At 44.6% G+C, this 17506-nt stretch overlaps 1 protein-coding gene across 1 annotated transcript in view; it reads right to left on the bottom strand.

The window, feature by feature from the left end:
• The window catches only part of LOC132817562 (hyccin 2-like), a 231627-nt gene that overhangs the window by 209698 nt on the left and 4423 nt on the right, over positions 1 to 17506 (bottom strand). Inside the window, exons 2-4 of the mRNA XM_060828068.1 lie at positions 6242 to 6317; positions 3483 to 3584; positions 2359 to 2538 (exon numbers count right to left, since the gene is read on the bottom strand). Coding sequence (XP_060684051.1) covers positions 2359 to 2538; positions 3483 to 3584; positions 6242 to 6292 — 333 coding nt within the window. The 5' untranslated portion in view covers positions 6293 to 6317. The remainder of the gene's footprint in view (positions 1 to 2358; positions 2539 to 3482; positions 3585 to 6241; positions 6318 to 17506) is intronic.

Raw genomic sequence — 17506 nt, forward strand, 5'->3', positions numbered from 1 at the left:
AACAGGGCTGGGTGCTGTGGACATTCTGAAAACAATGCAGTTCAGAGCAGCTTTTCTGATCAAATGACTGATACCCATGCTGGCTTCCCAGGTTTTTAACTCTGGCTCTCAACCTGCAAACACACAGCCCTGAAATCTCTGGCAGGACAGTTAGTCACGGAGCAGTGTAATCCCCAGCAACCAATGGCCTTGAGTTCTTTCTCAAGCTGCTTAACGACTCAGACATTTAAATCATTTTAAACCTGAACTTTGAACCTAATTGCACTCAAGTGAACAACAGCCTTCCAGCAAAGTACTGGCCTCACGTGTGATTCATTATCTGTGGCACATCCTCTCCCCACTTATTTAGAACACTAGCTTTAACAATGTATTTATAGCAATCTTTTGTAACCCTGAACAAGTGAACATGACCAAATCACAGGGTAGCGGGCAAGGAGCAAAGTCAAGTCCTATTCATTAAGCCAGAGCATAACTGGGGCCTCAGTAATGCAGTTGCTCAAGCTCTCAGAACAAGATGGGGTGGATGCGAAATAGAGGGGCAACAGGAAGCAGCAAACAGATGGTGAATCAATTTGTTTCTATTGTAACAGACTGTGAATACATTTGTTCCTGTACTGTATCAGACAGTGAATCACTTGTTTCTGTACTGGTTCACAGCCTGTTACAATTTAGCCTTTACTGTAACAGTGTATCAATATATTTCTGTACTATATCAGACAGTGAATCATTTGTCTGTATCGTAACAGGCTGTGAATTAATTTGTTTCTGTATTATAACAGGCTATGAATACATTTGTTTCTGTAGTGTAACAGACAGTGAATCGATAGGTTTCTGCATTGTAACAGGTTGTAAATTTGTTTCTGTACTGAAACAGACAGCGAACCATTTTCTTTTGTAACAGGCTGTAAATCAATTTGCTTCTGTACTGTAACAGAGTGAATTAATTTCTGTACTGAAAATGAATTAAGTTTATTCTACTAGAACTGACTGTGATTTGGAAGATGCCTTGTAACATTATAAAATCAGGAGTGTCTGAGATCTGTATAAGAATATGCACCTCCACTTATCTGGTGATGTTTAACACAAGGTATGGCCTACCTAATTCGTAACTGATGATGTTGTGCCTGAGATGGAGAGCTGTGGGTGTAATGAAGTTACAGGAATTGTATTGTACACTGCCAGTATACCATTCACATTGGAGCTACAGGACACACTGAGGTTACCACAAAGGTCCTACTTTCTCAACCTTTCCTCTCGCCCGAGGTCTGGTGACCCTCAGGTTAAACTCACTACCAGTCTACTCTATTCACAGTGGAGCTACAGGATTTAATTGTACATTGAATATGTCCTGCTCAATCTCAAGCTACTGACACCAGTGATTTAAGTGTTGAAGTGAGAGGGTTTTGTTTGCTTTGTGTGCAGGAACAAGCAGGGAGGTGACAACTGTCCCTAAGCTGATCCCACAAAGGAGAGAGATGAACTCAAGCACAGAAGCAAGGAATCTGCATCCTATAAATCTCTCTCACTAACCAAACACGGTGAAGCCTCAGAAATAAGAATTGTTCACTCAAGTCTGGAACTTGTCATTGCTGAGCCTTTCCCCTCTGGCAGGATCAATATTGTTTGTAGCTGTACCACTCATACCTGCTGTGGTGTTGCTGACACTGAATCAGAGCTAAATGGTAAGACAGTGGCAAGTGACCCCACATCAAACCCCAATCAGCAGCAATTGACAACTGTGTCTTTTACAGGCTGGCCTGAATAGGCAGTGACTGTTCATTCAGTGCACCTGCCTATGCGGTGACGTTCTATTCATATTTAATGATATTAATTATTTAAGTGCCAGCAGTTCTCTATAGTTTGTTTACAAATATTCAGGTATCATATGTTGTTTTGGACACAGGTTTTTCAGCAGTGCTTATGTGAATTGTGGCAATCTGCATTAAAGGTTATTAAAGGTGATACATCTTATACTTGTTCTAGGCCAACAATTAGCAGGCCTGGCTGCACCTACAATGACACGCACCACCACCTGCACATTATCCTGAGGGACTTACAATCCTGACTTGGAATGATATTATCTCTCCTTTTGTGTTGCTACATCAAAAATCCCTTTCTAACAGCAATGGAGGTGTAAATGCAACATATGGACTGCAATGGTTCAGCAAGGCAGCTCAAGGACAATCAGGAATGAATAATAAATGCTGGCCCAGCCAGTGACTCTCACATTCTGTGAATGAATGAAAGAAAACTGATGAAAATTGACAAACAGCAAATAAAGCCACACTGATCATCAATGTTCTCATTGAAGCCCATCCCTCTGGCACATGGAGACAGACAAATGAACACACAGCTTACCAGATTGTAGATCCCCAGAAGCAGAGCTTCAATGCAGCCATTGGTCTGTCTCTCTCTGCTTGCCGTGATGCACAGATATCCCCAGATCAATTCAGGCAGAAACTGCAGCGTGAATCTCTTCAACCTCACCTCTGAGCTTCGGTACAACTCAAACAGCTGGTGACAGACAGGCTCCAGTAACTGTAGGGAGAGTTATGCAGATGAGGTATAAACAGAAAAGGTCACAACTGCTTCACAGCAACAATGCACCTAGTAGGGAGATGTGACAATGTGCCAGGATTGCCACCATTGCATGGAGTTTACGCCATGAAACTACACTGAAGATCCCTCTACATCCTGGCACATGAAGCAAGTAGGACAACTAAGTTCATCAAACACCCCATGTGTTGGGCATCTGTTCTTGATTCTCTTTTCAGGGAATGGTTTGCAGCTAGCAAGGCTGGCATTTGTTGTCCCACACCTTGAAATCTGAGGCTTTTTAGGTCATAGCAGAAAAGCAGTTCAGAGTCAACTGCACTCCACAAGTCATGTGCAGGTCAGAGTGGGTAACGACGGCAGATTTCCTTCCTAAAGGGCATTAATGAACCAAGGGAGTTTTTGCAACAATCAATGATAATTAGCTTGGTCACCATTATTGATAATTAGCTTGAGATTCCAAAGTTATAAAATGAATTAAAGTTCTGATGGGACTTATACCAATGTGCCCAAAGCCTCTGGGTTACTAGTCCAGTGATATGGCCACTACATCACTCTTTTCCACCTCAAAAAGTAAAGTAGTTTATAAATTCCCATGCAAACAACTAAGCTTCAAAAGTAATTACTTTTCATGATATTGGTCACATCCGATTCTTCTGCATAGTCTGCCCAACAAGGTGTGCAAGAACAATACTTAACAAGCTCATTAAGTTAATAACTACACCAAATACAACCTGAAAAATCAGAAAATGATAGAGTTAGTCTGCTTGCACTGACTAAGGAGCTACAAAGTGCAGGTCACGACTTCATCAGCCAAGATTCCTGCAGTACAGATAATGAGGATGAGGATCCTGACCTTCAGTATCCATTACAGGTTGAGAGCTTCACCTCCCTGAACTAACAGGACACACTAGCTGCAGACATCCTACCTCATTGTTAGGATCCTGGATGACCTTGTAGAGAGCCGGCACAATATCAGTCTTCTGCTGAAGGGTTGCTGCATAAGAGGATATCTGAGATTCAGGCAATGTCTGTAAGGCAGCGAGGGAAAAAGGGAGGGGTTATCAAACATGCCAATATCCTACGGTCAAAAAATGGTGAAAGCACACAACACATATCGCAAAGCTTGGCAGACTTCAGTGGAGAGAACAGCATGTAATCAGTTGTATGCAGTGAGAGTAGTATGGGCATGGGTGCTGTGGAGTGTGTGGATGTGTAAGCGTGAGAATGTGATGGCATATGTGCTTGCATGTGCATGTGCATTTGTGTACAAGTATCCACTTTAGTCTGCCTGTGGATGTCTGTACACGTGTAGATCTGGAAAACCATGTATGTGCAGAGGTGCATACATGCATGTTTGTATATTTGTGAGTGCACTGGCAGATGTGCTTTTGTTTGAGTGGACATGTAGATTAATATGGACTGTGTGGTATGTGCATGTGTGTGGGTACATGTGCTCTTTCAGGTGCCTGCATGCAGACCAGTGCGTGAGTAGATTTGCACACGCATATACAGACATGCACATCTACGTGGGCCTGCATCTGCATGTGGAATCGTAAATGTAGGCAGGATCACAGCTGGAAAAGCGCAGCAGATCAGGCAGCATCCAAAGAGCAGGGGAAAATCGATGTTTCGGGAATGAGCCCTTCTTCAGGAATGAGGAAAGTGTGCCAAGCAGGCTAAGATAAAAGGTAGGGTAGAGGGACCTGGGGGAGGGGCATTGGAAATGCGATAGGTGGAAGGAGGTCAAGGTGAGGGTGATAGGCCGGAGTGGGGGTGGGGGCGGAGAGGTCAGGAAGAAGATTGCAGGTTAGGAGGGCGGTGCTGAGTTCGAGGGTTGGGACTGAGACAAGGTGGGGGGAGGGGAAATGAGGAAACTGGAGTAATCTGAGTTCATCCCTTGTGGTTGGAGGGTTCCTAGGCGGAAGATGAGGCGGTCTTCCTCCAGCCGTCGTGTTGCCATGGTCTGGCAATGGAGGAGTCCAAGGACCTGTATGTCCTTGGTGGAGTGGGAGGGGGAGTTGAAGTGTTGAGCCACGGGGTGGTTGGGTTGGTTGGTCCGGGTGTCCCAGAGGTGTTCGCTGAAACGTTCCGCAAGTAGGCGGCCTGTCTCCCCAGTATAGAGGATGCCACATTGGGTGCAGTAAATGATGTGTGTGGAGGTGCAGGTGAATTTGTGGCGGATATGGAAGGATCCCTCGAGGCCTTGGAGGGAAGTAAGGGCAAGTTTTGCATTTCTTGCGGTTGCAGGGGAAGGTGCCGGGAGTGGAGGTTGGGTTGGTGGGGGGTGTGGACCTGACGAGGGAGTCACGGAGGGAGTGGTCTTTTCAGAACGCTGATAGGGGAGGGGAGGGAAGGGAAATATATCCCTAGTGGTGGGGTCCGTTTGGAGGTGGCGGAAATGACGACGGATGATATGATGTATATGGAGGTTGGTGGAGTGGTAGGTGAGGACCAGTGGGATCCTCACCTACCACCCCACCAACCTCCATATACATCGTATTATTCGTCGTCATTTCTGCCATCTCCAAACGGACCCCATTGCCAGGGATATATTTCCCTCCCCTATCAGCGTTCCGAAAAGACCACTCCCTCCGTGACTCCCTCGTCAGGTCCACACCCCCCACCAACCCAACCTCCACTCCCGGCACCTTCCCCTGCAACCGCAAGAGATGCAAAACTTGCGCCCACACCTCCCCCCTTACTTCCCTCCAAGGCCTCGAGGGATCCTTCCATATCCGCCACGAATTCACCTGCACCTCCAAACACATCATTTACTGCATCCACTGCACCCGATGTGGCCTCCTCTATATTGGGGAGACAGGCCGCCTACTTGCGGAATGTTTCAGAGAACACCTCTGGGACACCCGGACCAACCAATCCAACCACCCCGTGGCTCAACACTTCAACTCCCCCTCCCACTCCACCAGGTCCTTGGACTCCTCCATCGCCAGACCATAGCAACATGACAGCTGGAGGAAGAGCGCCTCATCTTCTGCCTAGGAACCCTCCAAACACAAGGGATAAACTCAGATTACTCCAGTTTCCTCATTTCCCTCCTCCCCCCCCCACTTGTCTCAGTCCCAACCCTCGAACTCAGCACCACCTTCCTAACCTGCAATCTTCTTCCTGACCTCTCCGCCCCAACCCCCCTCTGGCCTATCACCCTCACCTTAACCTCCTTCCACCCATCGCATTTCCAACGCCCCTCCCCCAAGTCCCTCCTCCCTACCTTTTATCTTAGCCTGCTTGGCACACTTTCCTCATTCCTGAAGAAGGGCTCATGCCCAAAACGTCGATTCTCCTGCTCCTTGGATGCTGCCTGACCTGCTGCGCTTTTCCAGCAACACATTTTCAGCTCTGATCTCCAGCATCTGCAGTCCTCACTTTCTCCTAGGCAGGATCACAGACAAGTATATGCATTACACATGTGTGTACAGCTGCAGCATATGCAGATGTACATATGTACCTGTAGAAATGTGCACATGCATGTGTATGCACAGATAGGTTTATGAATGAGAGCGGATTTGTGTGACATTGTATGTGAAGTACATGTTGAGATAGGTATGGATATGTAACTGTGAACAGCGTAACTGAATAAATATTTCCAATATACCAGACAGCATTCCCAGCACAACTTGGACAAAATGCAAATAGTCTTGGCCTGTCGCAATTATAGCAGTGTTACCTTGAACTGGGAGAGCCAATCCTCCACCACTTCTATGTCAGAGTTTAGCATTTTCTTACTGTTCTCTCTTATTCACCTGAGAAAAAAAATTTCGATTTTACAAATTTCAGAAGCATCACGTTACACAACCTCAAAAAGTACATGGATGAGCATTGAAATGTTATAACATTCAAGGCTATGGGCCTGGTACTAGAAGGTGGGATTAGTGGAAGAAGGTTGGCGCACACTTGATGGGTTGAAGGGCCTCTTTCTGTGCTGTATGACACTATAACATGAGACAGTAGCGAGAGGTGTATCCAGGTTTGCTGAGGTCACTTGAGTGGCATAGCAAATACTGTCAATGGGTACAGAATGTTGCAAAGAGACATTCAGTCAGTGGGCAAACAGTGACAGATGCAGTTTGACTTGGGGATGCAAGTGAAAATACAAAGACAAGGCAGATTAAAAAAAAAAGTGTTTTGATCAGCAAATCTTATTTGGGGCAAGGACCAATGAACTGCCTTTCTTGTTTACTCCTCCACCCACAACACCATTTATTTTGTGTCTGTTTGTACATGTGTATAGAGGTTGAGTTTCAGAAGTGCATTAGCGTTTTAATGAGTAGTCATACATCAATGGATCATGATTATTTATTTGTAGTTAGAATCTATTTATTTGTAACAAATAATTCTTGTTAAGTACAGAAATTTGATCTATACTTTCTGTCAAACTGGGTCTAAAAGACAGTAAGTTTTAGGAAATTTTGCATACTTTTTAAAATCATTAACTATTGTGACAACTCTGGGAATTTTTTTTTAAACTTACCTTGTCTTCAGCTTGGACAGCGGCGGCCTCAGCCCAGCACGCAAAGCTTGAGCGGGCCCAGGCTGCAGATTTTGAGTAGTCTCAAGCCGGGCCTGGAGCATGGACCTCAAGTGGGCCCAGCAGGGAGCAGAGTGAGCCCCTACTTACTTTTCCGGGACCTGAAACCGGTGGCTGCTCCATTGGCAGAGGGGAGGTAGGCCCAGTGGCAAAAGATGGCGCCTGGGGATTGGCCATCATTGCTGGTTGACTCTGACACTGACAGCGAAGAGGTGATGGAAGGGCATCACGGTAACATCGATGAGGTGGGCCCTGTGTTGAGATATACAATGCTGACACTGGTTGAGTGGCAAAGATGGCACTTGGGGATCAGCGACTTCAATGCTGGTTGAGTCTGGTGTAGATGGCAGCGAAGAGGTGGCAAAGAAATGGCACCACAGTCATCACTGATGGTGATGAGCTGGCTGAGGACTGATGGACTCTCCTCAAACTATATCTTTCTTTTTTTTTCTCCTTATTCTTAAATTATTCACCATGGTGCCGCTTCTCGGTGACAAATGAAAGCTTTTCACTGTATCTTATTATATTCTTACTATAAAGAAATGTAACAATAAAATCAAAAGGATATGATTTCCAGCATGCTACTCCGGTGAGGCCTAACATTCTACTCCTAACTCACTGACTTATTCCTGTCACCCAACTTATGATGAGCCACCATGATTTCCAGGACTTTTTCTAAACCCTGGTTGCAACACCTCGCTGCCTTCTAACTCCTAGAATATGGCTTATTGCTCTTGGGACATCAATTACTTTCAGTCCCCTACACGTAACTAATAGAGTTCAGTGGTCTTCCCTATCATACAGGTAAAAGTCACACTTTGAACATGGTGCATATTCTCAACTCGCATACTTACAGACCTTTCAATCCTTGTCTTGTATTCTTTTGAACTGCTCTTCAATGACCCTCGAACTGTCCTGACTGACCCATTTAAAACCCTGTAATAGGCCCCACCTCTATTGTTGGATGGAATTGAATGTTGCATCCAACAATTCTTGGAACTGTGTGTGTCAGATATGCTACACTTCACACTTGTTGGCCTCCTCAGTGCAATAAAGGGATATAACTAGATTATGACACCATTTTGGAAATATTTCTCTTGCTTAAGTGAAAGTGTTTGCAAGAGGCACAGGGTGACTGGTTCTGACTTATTAATTGAAAGTCACAACTTCCGGGGGGAACCAATATGGCGGCAATCTAACAGGTCTGCCTTGCTGAGCTCTGCACCATAACTCGGCAAAGTGGTGCTTTTGCCCTCCCCAAATAAGCTGTTTTGAAGAAAATCGATAGCTTAATATTAGTAAAGTCGCTACATACCTTATTTTAGTAAGGGAAGATGGCTAGAGGCAAAGGACAGAGTAAATCACAACATGCAGGACACTCTCCTGCAGTTTTGGACACGCCCGTGGCTGCGGCCTCCCCCAAACTCCCGATGGACTCACTTACTCAACATGGCCTGACTGTGGAGATCGCGAAACTCCAGGAGATGATTGAGGCATCGATTGTAGAGAGTCACGCCGGGCTGCAACCTGCAGAAGCATGAGCAGGAGCTGCAGAGTTTCAGGGAGTGAATGGAGGAGGTCGAGCAGTGGACCACGACATCAGAGACTGCAATCGAGTCCTCGGTGGGACGGAGCCAGGCCCTGGAGAAGCAAGTATGGGCCTTAGTAGAACAGGTCGACAACCTCGAAAACAGGTCGAAGAAAAATCATCCAGGTGGTCTGGCTGCTGGAGCGAGAGGAAGACGAACAGCCAACTAGCATTTTTTTTTCAAAGAATGGCTGATGCAATTCCTGGGCTGGGAGGCCAAGGCAGGCTGGGTGCGGATTGAGAGAGCTCACTGGGTGGCAGTGCACGGGCCCAGTTCGGACCAGTGCAATTCCAGTACTACAGGGACAAGAAAAAGGCACTGGAAGCCTCCAGATCACTGGGAAAGGATCCACAGATTTATAAAGGATCAAAGATTATATATTTGCAGGACTTTTCTGCGACCGTGATCTGCAAGAGGAAGTCCTTTGATGTGGTGAAGAGGAGACTGAGGGATCTGGATATTTCATATTCCATTAGGTACCTGGCAGTGTTCCACTTTACTCACGAAGGGTCTGCGCATGTATTTGACTCCTCAGACAAAGCAAAAGACAGTTTGAAATAGACCAGATGGTCCAAGAACATGAACAATGTTCTCTTTTCTTTTCCCTGTTCTTTTTCTCTTCTTTGGGACTTCTTTTACTTTATTATTTTATTATAGAAAGTGTTGTTTTTTTTAAAATATAGTGATAATTGAAGTCAAGGTAGGCTTGGGGATGGGTGAAGTGCTCCCTTTTAATTTTTTTGTCTGTAATACCTATTTTGTTCGCCTGAGTTTGTGGCACGGCTCAAGCTAGGAGTAGTTATGGAGGTGAACGTGGGTAGTGGGCTGGGGGAAAAAAAAAGAGTCTCCCATCAAGCGTTTTTCGTATGTTGTAATTGGTTTAGTTTGTTAGCTTTTAGTTTTGTTAATGTAACTTGAATGTGTGTATTTTTAGACTATTTATTTACATTCAACATGCTGTGGGTAGGGTTTGATTAGATTAGATTCCCTACAGCGTGGAAACAGGCCCAACCAGTCCACACCGACCCATTTCCCTCTGACTTATGCAGCTAACACTACAGGCAACTTAGCATGGCCAAGTTACCTGACCTGCACATCTGTGGGCTGTGGGATGAAACCGGAGCACCCGGAGGAAACCCCAGCAGACACGGGGAGAACATGCAAACCCCACACAGACAGTCACCAAAGGCTGGAATTGAACCTGGGGCCCTGGTGCTGTGAGGCAGCAGTGCTAACCACTGAGCCACCGTGCTGCCTTTGGGTTCTTCCTCTTGGGGGTTCAAGAGTAGTTATAGAGGGATATGACTAAGTGTCTCCTCAAATGGCGCACCTGGAATATTAAGGGGAGTTACTCGTTGGTCAAGAGAAAAAAATACTTTCAAGTCTCAGGAAGGAGAGGGTTGATATTGCCTTGTTGCAAGAAACCCATCTTAATGATAAGGAGCACCTAAAGTTCCAGCAAGATGGGTTCGATTGGGTGTTTTTTCGTCTTTTAACACTAAGAGCAGGGGATTGGCAATACTTGCCCAGAAGAGTCTCCCATTTAAGTTATTAGATCAAGTTAAAGAAGAATATGAGCAGTTTGTAATTCTTAAAAAACTTAAATACATGGTGAAGAGTATGGCATTCTAAAATGTTTAGAATTTGGCACACCCCTCAAATTCCTGACAGATGCACTTTCTAAGTTGATTGCCCTTGGAACATGACAATATCATAGGGGGAGATTTTAATCATCTCACAGACCCCATAGTGGATAGCATGCCCAAGGTCCCCCAAATATTTCAACACAACCCAATGAATTGGTTGCCTTATGCTTGGAATTGGGGCTGGTGGACGCTTGGAGATGTCTCAGACTGGTAGGAACTTCACCTTTCTCTCTCATCCACACAATTGTCATACCAGGATTGACCTTTCTTTAGCACCTTCGATTTTTCTGGAGGTCCTGTAAAATTGGGAACATAGCCATTTCTGATCACTCAGCACTGTATGTGAAGGTTGAGATTAAGGGCAACGGAACAGGTTCCCGCCATTGGTGGATGGATCCTTTTGTACTCAAGAACAGTAACTTGAATACTTGAGTGAGTTAAGCATTCTTGGCTATCAATTTGGGTACAGCTAGTAACCCGCCCACACTCTGGGAGACTGCCAAGGCCGATGCTAGGGGGATAGCTATCTCTCAATTTGGCTAGCCAGAAGAGACACAAGGGGGAGCAGCAATGTCAGCTAGAGGAATAGTTGGAGGCAGCTGAAACCTGTATATTTTGATAGGCCATCAGTGACTAAATTGCAGTGAGTCACAGCCCTCCAGGTTGCTTTGAACTCCATGCTCACTCAGACAACCAAGAGAGAACTCTCTTTCGTGAAACAAAGGCTGCTTGAGCATGGCAATAGGCCAGAAGAAAGAGCGCCCTCCAATCCATTACATCAATTAGAGAAGACACTGGGATTCTTACGTGTGACTCTAAAAGGATCAATGCGGTTCGGAGTTTTTACTCTGAACTATATTGGTCAGAGTGCTGCGAGGATTGGTCGGCTAAGATACAGTCTTTTGTTAAGAACCTGGATCTTCCAGGTTTGACCTCAAAACAGGCATCTTGCCTTAACGCCCCCTTGACAGTGCGAGAGATACAGGAAGCAATAATATAACTCCAAAGGGGGAAGGTGCCAAGCCCCAGTGGTCTCCCAAGTGAATTCTACAAAGAATTTACAAATATCCCGTCAGGGCTGATACTGGACATGTCCAACTATTCGTACAGTCATGACTGCCACTCCGCCATCTGAGAGAGAGCAACACTTCTCTGATTCTCAAAAATGGGAAGACCGTGGAGGACTGTGCCTCATACAAGCCCATTTCGCCATTAATTTCAGACTTTAAAATTTTATCCAAGACACTTGCATTGAGATTGGAGAAGGTGTTGCCCTATTTTGTTAAGGAGGACGAGATGGGTTTTATAAAGGGCCGGAGGTCCTCCAATAATATGAGAAGATTACTGAATATGGTCCAAGTGTATCAGCAACGATTGGTTCAGGGTTTGGTCATCTCTTTAGACACAGAGTAGGCACATTTGACACATTCGATCGGGTGGAGTGGCCATATCTTTTTAATACTCTGGAACGGTTTGTCAGATGGGTGGAGGTCCTATATAGTGACCCTCTGGCTGAGGTTCTCACCAATGCTGTAAGATCCAGTAATTTCAGTATCGGTTGGGGCAGTCAGCAGGGTTGTCCCCTTTCATCACTATTCTTTATGTTGGTGATTGAGCCGCTGGCAGAGGATATCCATAAGGACCCTAACATAGCTGCCCAGGAAGTGGGATCAAGGGCACATAAGATTACGTTATATGCAAATGATGTTCTCCTCTTCTTATTAAATCCGGCAGTTTCTGTGCCCCATTTAATACGATGTATTAATTTATTTGGCTCTTTTTCAGGATTTAAGATCAATTTTGAAAAATCAGAGGCTATGCCATGGTGGGGGGGGGGGTCTTAGGGGAATACCTGATATTGAAAACAATAGACAATAGGTGCAGGAGTAGGCCATTCTGCCCTTCGAGCCTGCACCACCATTCATTATGATCATGGCTGATCATCCTCAATCAGTATCCTGTTCCTGCCTTATCTCCATAACCCTCGATTCCACTATCCTTGAGAGCTCTATTCAACGCTTTCTAAAATGAATCCAGAGACTGGGCCTCCACTATCTTCTGGGGCAGAGCATTCCACACACCCACCACTCTCTGGGTGAAGAAGTTTCTCCTCATCTCTGTCCTAAATGGCCTACCCCTTATTTTTAAGCTGTGTCCTTTGGTTCGGCACTCACCCATCAGCAGGAACATGTTTCCTGCCTCCAGAGTGTCCAATCCTTTAATAATCTTATACGTCTCAATCAGATCCCCTCTTAGTCTTCTAAACTCAAGGGTATACAAGCGAATTATGATTCCTCTTTAAATGGTCACAGGGCAGTTTTCTTTACTTAGGTATTTTTGTTACTCCCACCTTTGATCATTTATTTAAGGCTAATTTTGCTCATTTGCTTGACAAGATTAGACAAGACCTTCAAAGATAGGAGGCCCTTCCAATCTCTTGGTTAGGTCGAATAGCCCTTATCAAAATGCATGTCCTTCCTCATCTGTTATATCCCATTGGAATGCTGCCTCTGATGTTTCCCAGGCAAAGGTTGTGGAGACTCACTGGTTGGTTTAGTTATTTCACTTGGCATCACAGGCAGCCTCTCATTAAGCTTGCCAACTTGCTGTTACCCCCAAGGGTTGTGGGGAGTAGACTTTTCAGATATTAAGAGATACGAGCCAAGTCTCCTTTGTCCTTTGTGAGCAACTGGGCTTGTGAGGACCAGAGATCAATATAGTTGGATATCGAGGCTTCCCAGGAATAGTATCCCCTTACTAGGCTGTTGTTTATGGAGAAGATGAGGACAGTTTCAGAATATTGTCAGAATCCGATCATCATTAATACGGTCAAAGCAGAGAGAGCAATGCGACAGAGCAAGGGCAGTTTATCTGAAACCTCCTTTCTTACCCCTATAGTTTAACGCCAGGATTCTGGCCAGGGATAATGGACCCCTGATTCAACCTGTGGGCAACTAGGGTAGTGCCCTGTTTGGGAGATCAATTTGAGGGGCATGTCACAATGTTCCTTGACCAGATGAGGCGCACATATGGATTGCTCAGCACAGATCTTTATTGTTACTTTCAGGTTAGGGACTTCATCCAAAAATGACTATGCTTTTGACCAATGAACAACATTGAGCGACTGTGTGAGGTCTGGGAGCAAGAGTTGAGAGTGGAGATTCCCTCAGAGACATAAGAGGACATTTGGGAAAACGTAAAAAAGGTCTCGATGTGCATCAGAACACACACCATGCGGTTGAAGGTTCTTCATTGGGTTCATTTGGCCCCAGATCGTCTTGCAAAATTCAAAAAGGGAGCATCTCCAATGTGCCCCAAGTGCAAAAAAGGCATTGGTACCCTCACTCATTGTTTGCGGCCATGCCACAAGCTTTGTAGGTACTGGAGCACTTTGGCAGGAGTAATAGAGGTGGTCCTGGGGACTGAAGGTAAGGTAGACCCAGTCTCTCTGGTCTTGGGCCTGCCGAATTTATTTTCCTTAGACGCATGTGGGAAAAAGCTATTTAACATTTACAGAGCGAGGAAGACCATTTTGATGAGCTAGGTGTCTGAGAACCCTCCAGGCCTGTTGGGGTGGCACAAGTTAATTATGGAATACATCCCTTTGGATTTCCTCACAAACATGGGGCACCATAAAATTGAACTTTTTTTTAAATAAGACATGGCAGCCCTCTTTGAATTATCTGGAGGCAGATTTGTCTGCCATTTTAATTAGGGCCTTTCTTTAGCCATGATGATTAGGTTTAGAGAGCCTTGTACCCTGGGAGGAAGAATCCCAAATAAATATGGGTGTAATAATCAATGCTGCTGAAGGTTGGGAGCTTCGGTGTGGTTGCGCTGAGTGGTGTTATTTATTTATTTAAGTATCGATTTGTTGAGAGTGTAATTATGACTTTTTCTGTACAGTAGGGTAGGAGTTAGCTTATTGTAATGGTTATAAGTTTAAAATTGTTATATTTTTGTAATTATATAACTTTGTAAAGTAAACAATTTCTCAACATAATTTTTTTTAAAAAGTCACAACAATTGAAGGGGAAAAGTGAACTGACTATCTTCAGGAGTCAGCTGCTTTACAACAGAAATACAGCTCCTTCCTTTCCAGAGGTCCAACTGCTCCAGCTACCTGAGAGCCAAACACCAAGTTGTCAGCAGGCCTGAGGTCTTTACTATCGCTAACTGAACATTAGACTACAAACCAATCAGCTACTTGTTGTTGCCTAAATCTTCATTCACATAGTGCCGGGGACCAGCTCACCTATAACTAGGTATCCCCCTGCTGCTTAAACTGACAACGGTGTTAACAATAATTTGTTGTGCAACTTGTTTTTAAAAAAGAAATCTGATAACAATCCTTCGCTTCTAAACCAGTCCCTTTCCTATTTCAGTCCACAATAAAACACGTGGAACAATCAGAAAGACGAGATGATCTTTACAGAGGGTTGGAATGCCACAAGCAGGGTCCACTTGCTGCAGCTGAGCTAAGCAGGAGTTAAGGGACAAAAATACAAAGAAAGATCTAGGGTGGTGAAGCAAGCTATTGGGAAAATTCCAGAGTTATGTCTGTGATTGAATATTAGATTGCAGTTTTCAAAGTCCAAGGGAGCAGTGACCCAGCAAAGACATAGGATTTCCGCCTTACCAACCAGGTTATTTAATCAGACAGACAGAGGGAATTGTAGGGGATTTAGGTAAGTTCAAGGTAACCTATCATGGTTGAGGAGGTAACCATGGATAAAAAAGGAACTGGTGAATAGATTGGACTTCGATTTTCAGAAGGCAATTAAAAAACAATTAGCCTGCACTCTAACTAGACAGGGATCCAGACAGTAGGTGACATTTCAATCTGAAGAGCAATGATTGGCTCTCACCGTCACAGATTCCTTTGCGGGTTTTTTTTTTTGGGGGGGGGGGGGGGGAAGTATGTGGGGGTGGTGGTGAGGGGTGGAGAGAATGCACCCAACAATATCTTCCTCTGATAGCCACCTTGGTGTGCAGTTTCATCATGCTTATGCATAGACCCTTGGTACGTAGACATCACGTTACCAGGTGCTGAAGTTGTACCTTTCCGAGGTTGTGGATCCAGTCATATTAGTTGGACTGTACTATAACACCTGTGCTTCATGGAAGAGACTGTACAGAATACCATCTTTGACCAAAAGTCCATCAGGCAATGGTTAACACATAACATCCTTGAGGCCTCACAGGGAAAGGAAAGGGTCAATCCTATCAGATGGTTCCAGGAGCAGACTGTCACAAGTTATTTGGCAGGATACCACATCACCAGAACTTTCTAACCAAGACATAGCTTGACCTGATCAATCAGATCATACAGGCACACGTGGATTCTTTCTACCACTTTAGAGAGTGCTGCAGTGGTAAAGAGACCGGCTCACATCTCCACCTCGAATGTGCTTTTGCAAAGAAGGTCTGGAGATGCAGTGGTTTTTGTCAATGTTTACCATGAGCAGGATTGCACAATGCAGAATTCTGTACTCTACCAGCTGTTACCATGGATGTACACAAAGGCAAACATCTACTGCAGCTGATAGGATGATCCACTCAATGACAGACACTCTTCAATCTGCTCGAAACTGATTGATCTGCCGGTGGAAAGAGTTGACTCAAATGAGTGCTGCAGACTGGCACGTTCCATGCTGAAAGACACATTAAAGCTTGGGACAGCCATCAGAAAGGCACAGTGGGGAAAAACTACTATCCAAAGCCTTTCTGTTCTGATATCCTGACAGTCTGTAAACTTATAGAATCTCACGTACACCTTATTGGAATTCAAATAATTTCAGGTCATGAATGTTCTGCACTACATTTACAAGTCACTTATCACAAAGAAAAAAAAAGTGTGATCTTTGGACTGTGACCAGACTAAACCTGTATACTGGTTTTTCAATTGAGCAGTTTCAGTCCTGAGTACCAAGTCCATTACACTTTATAAAAATTACATTCAGTCCACCTCAGTTCAGTTATTTTGTATGCTATGGCACTGGGGCAGATAATTATGTTTAAGAAGGTGTATTTCAGAAGTGCATTGTGTCAGGATATACATACTCTCAATTTATTATGGAACACAATCTGACAGAAAGCAGTGACTCAGAAAGCTCTAGACAAGGTAGTTTGCAAGATTGATAGAGCAGTTAATCATGGTCCCTGATCCTCATGACACACAATGCACTGCTGGAGTGAGCTGGGGTGTATTTTCCATCAGTACTAGGTTTAACAATAGTCTGAAGAGCTATTACTGCTGACAATCACAGAAGCGTGACTGGAGCAGATGATCCAAATGAACATGCCCCCAGCATGAGTTACAAACATGCTGCTATCCATAGACAACTGGGCAGCTTCACGACTTTGAGATGCACAATCACACGTCCACAAACACCAACCGGTTTAACAGCTGCTAGGGTCAGTCATGCAATGCTGAAGGGAGACACTGTAACCATGCCAGAAATCAAAGTCAAGACCTGGCAGTGTTGAGGATCACAGGAATTTACAGGAATGCCAGACTGGTGCTAATGTTACCGGACATGCAGTCGGAAACCTGGGCTTGGGCTGCTTAATCCACTGAAGTTATTTTCAGAAAAGAGTAGGCAGCCGGGCTCAAGCTCAGAAAGCATAGCATCACCAAATGACTAAAGGGAGGCCATTCGATCCATCACGTCAAAAGGAGGAATTTACCTAGCGCTACTCTCCCACATTCTTCCCATAACTCTTCATAATCGCTTTTTCAGATAATAATCAAATTCCTTCCTGAATGCCTCATTTTAAGTTCAAATTCCACCATGGCAGCTGGGTGAATTCCACCATGGCAGCTCAATTAACTAAGATACCTGGAATTAAATTCTAGCCTCATTAATAAGAATCACAAAGCTATCAAACTGTCACTTAAAACCAGTTGGTTCACTAATTTCCTTCAGAGAGGGAAGGAAGTCTGCGACCTTTACCTATTTGTGTGCATAGGTAACCCCGGAACCACAGCAATTGTGGCTGGCTCTTTACTTGCAGTTGCCTTCTGAGTGGCTTGCTATGCCATTTCAATTGTACCAAACTGTATAAAGAAAGCAATGTGGATGCATCATCTACACCTCACAGACTGCAGCAGTTCAAGAAAATAGCTCATGATCAAATGCAATGAGGGAAGAGCAAAAAATACTGCT

Source organism: Hemiscyllium ocellatum, chromosome 7 (genome assembly GCF_020745735.1).
Source record: "Hemiscyllium ocellatum isolate sHemOce1 chromosome 7, sHemOce1.pat.X.cur, whole genome shotgun sequence".
Classification (NCBI taxonomy): Eukaryota; Metazoa; Chordata; class Chondrichthyes; order Orectolobiformes; family Hemiscylliidae; genus Hemiscyllium; species Hemiscyllium ocellatum.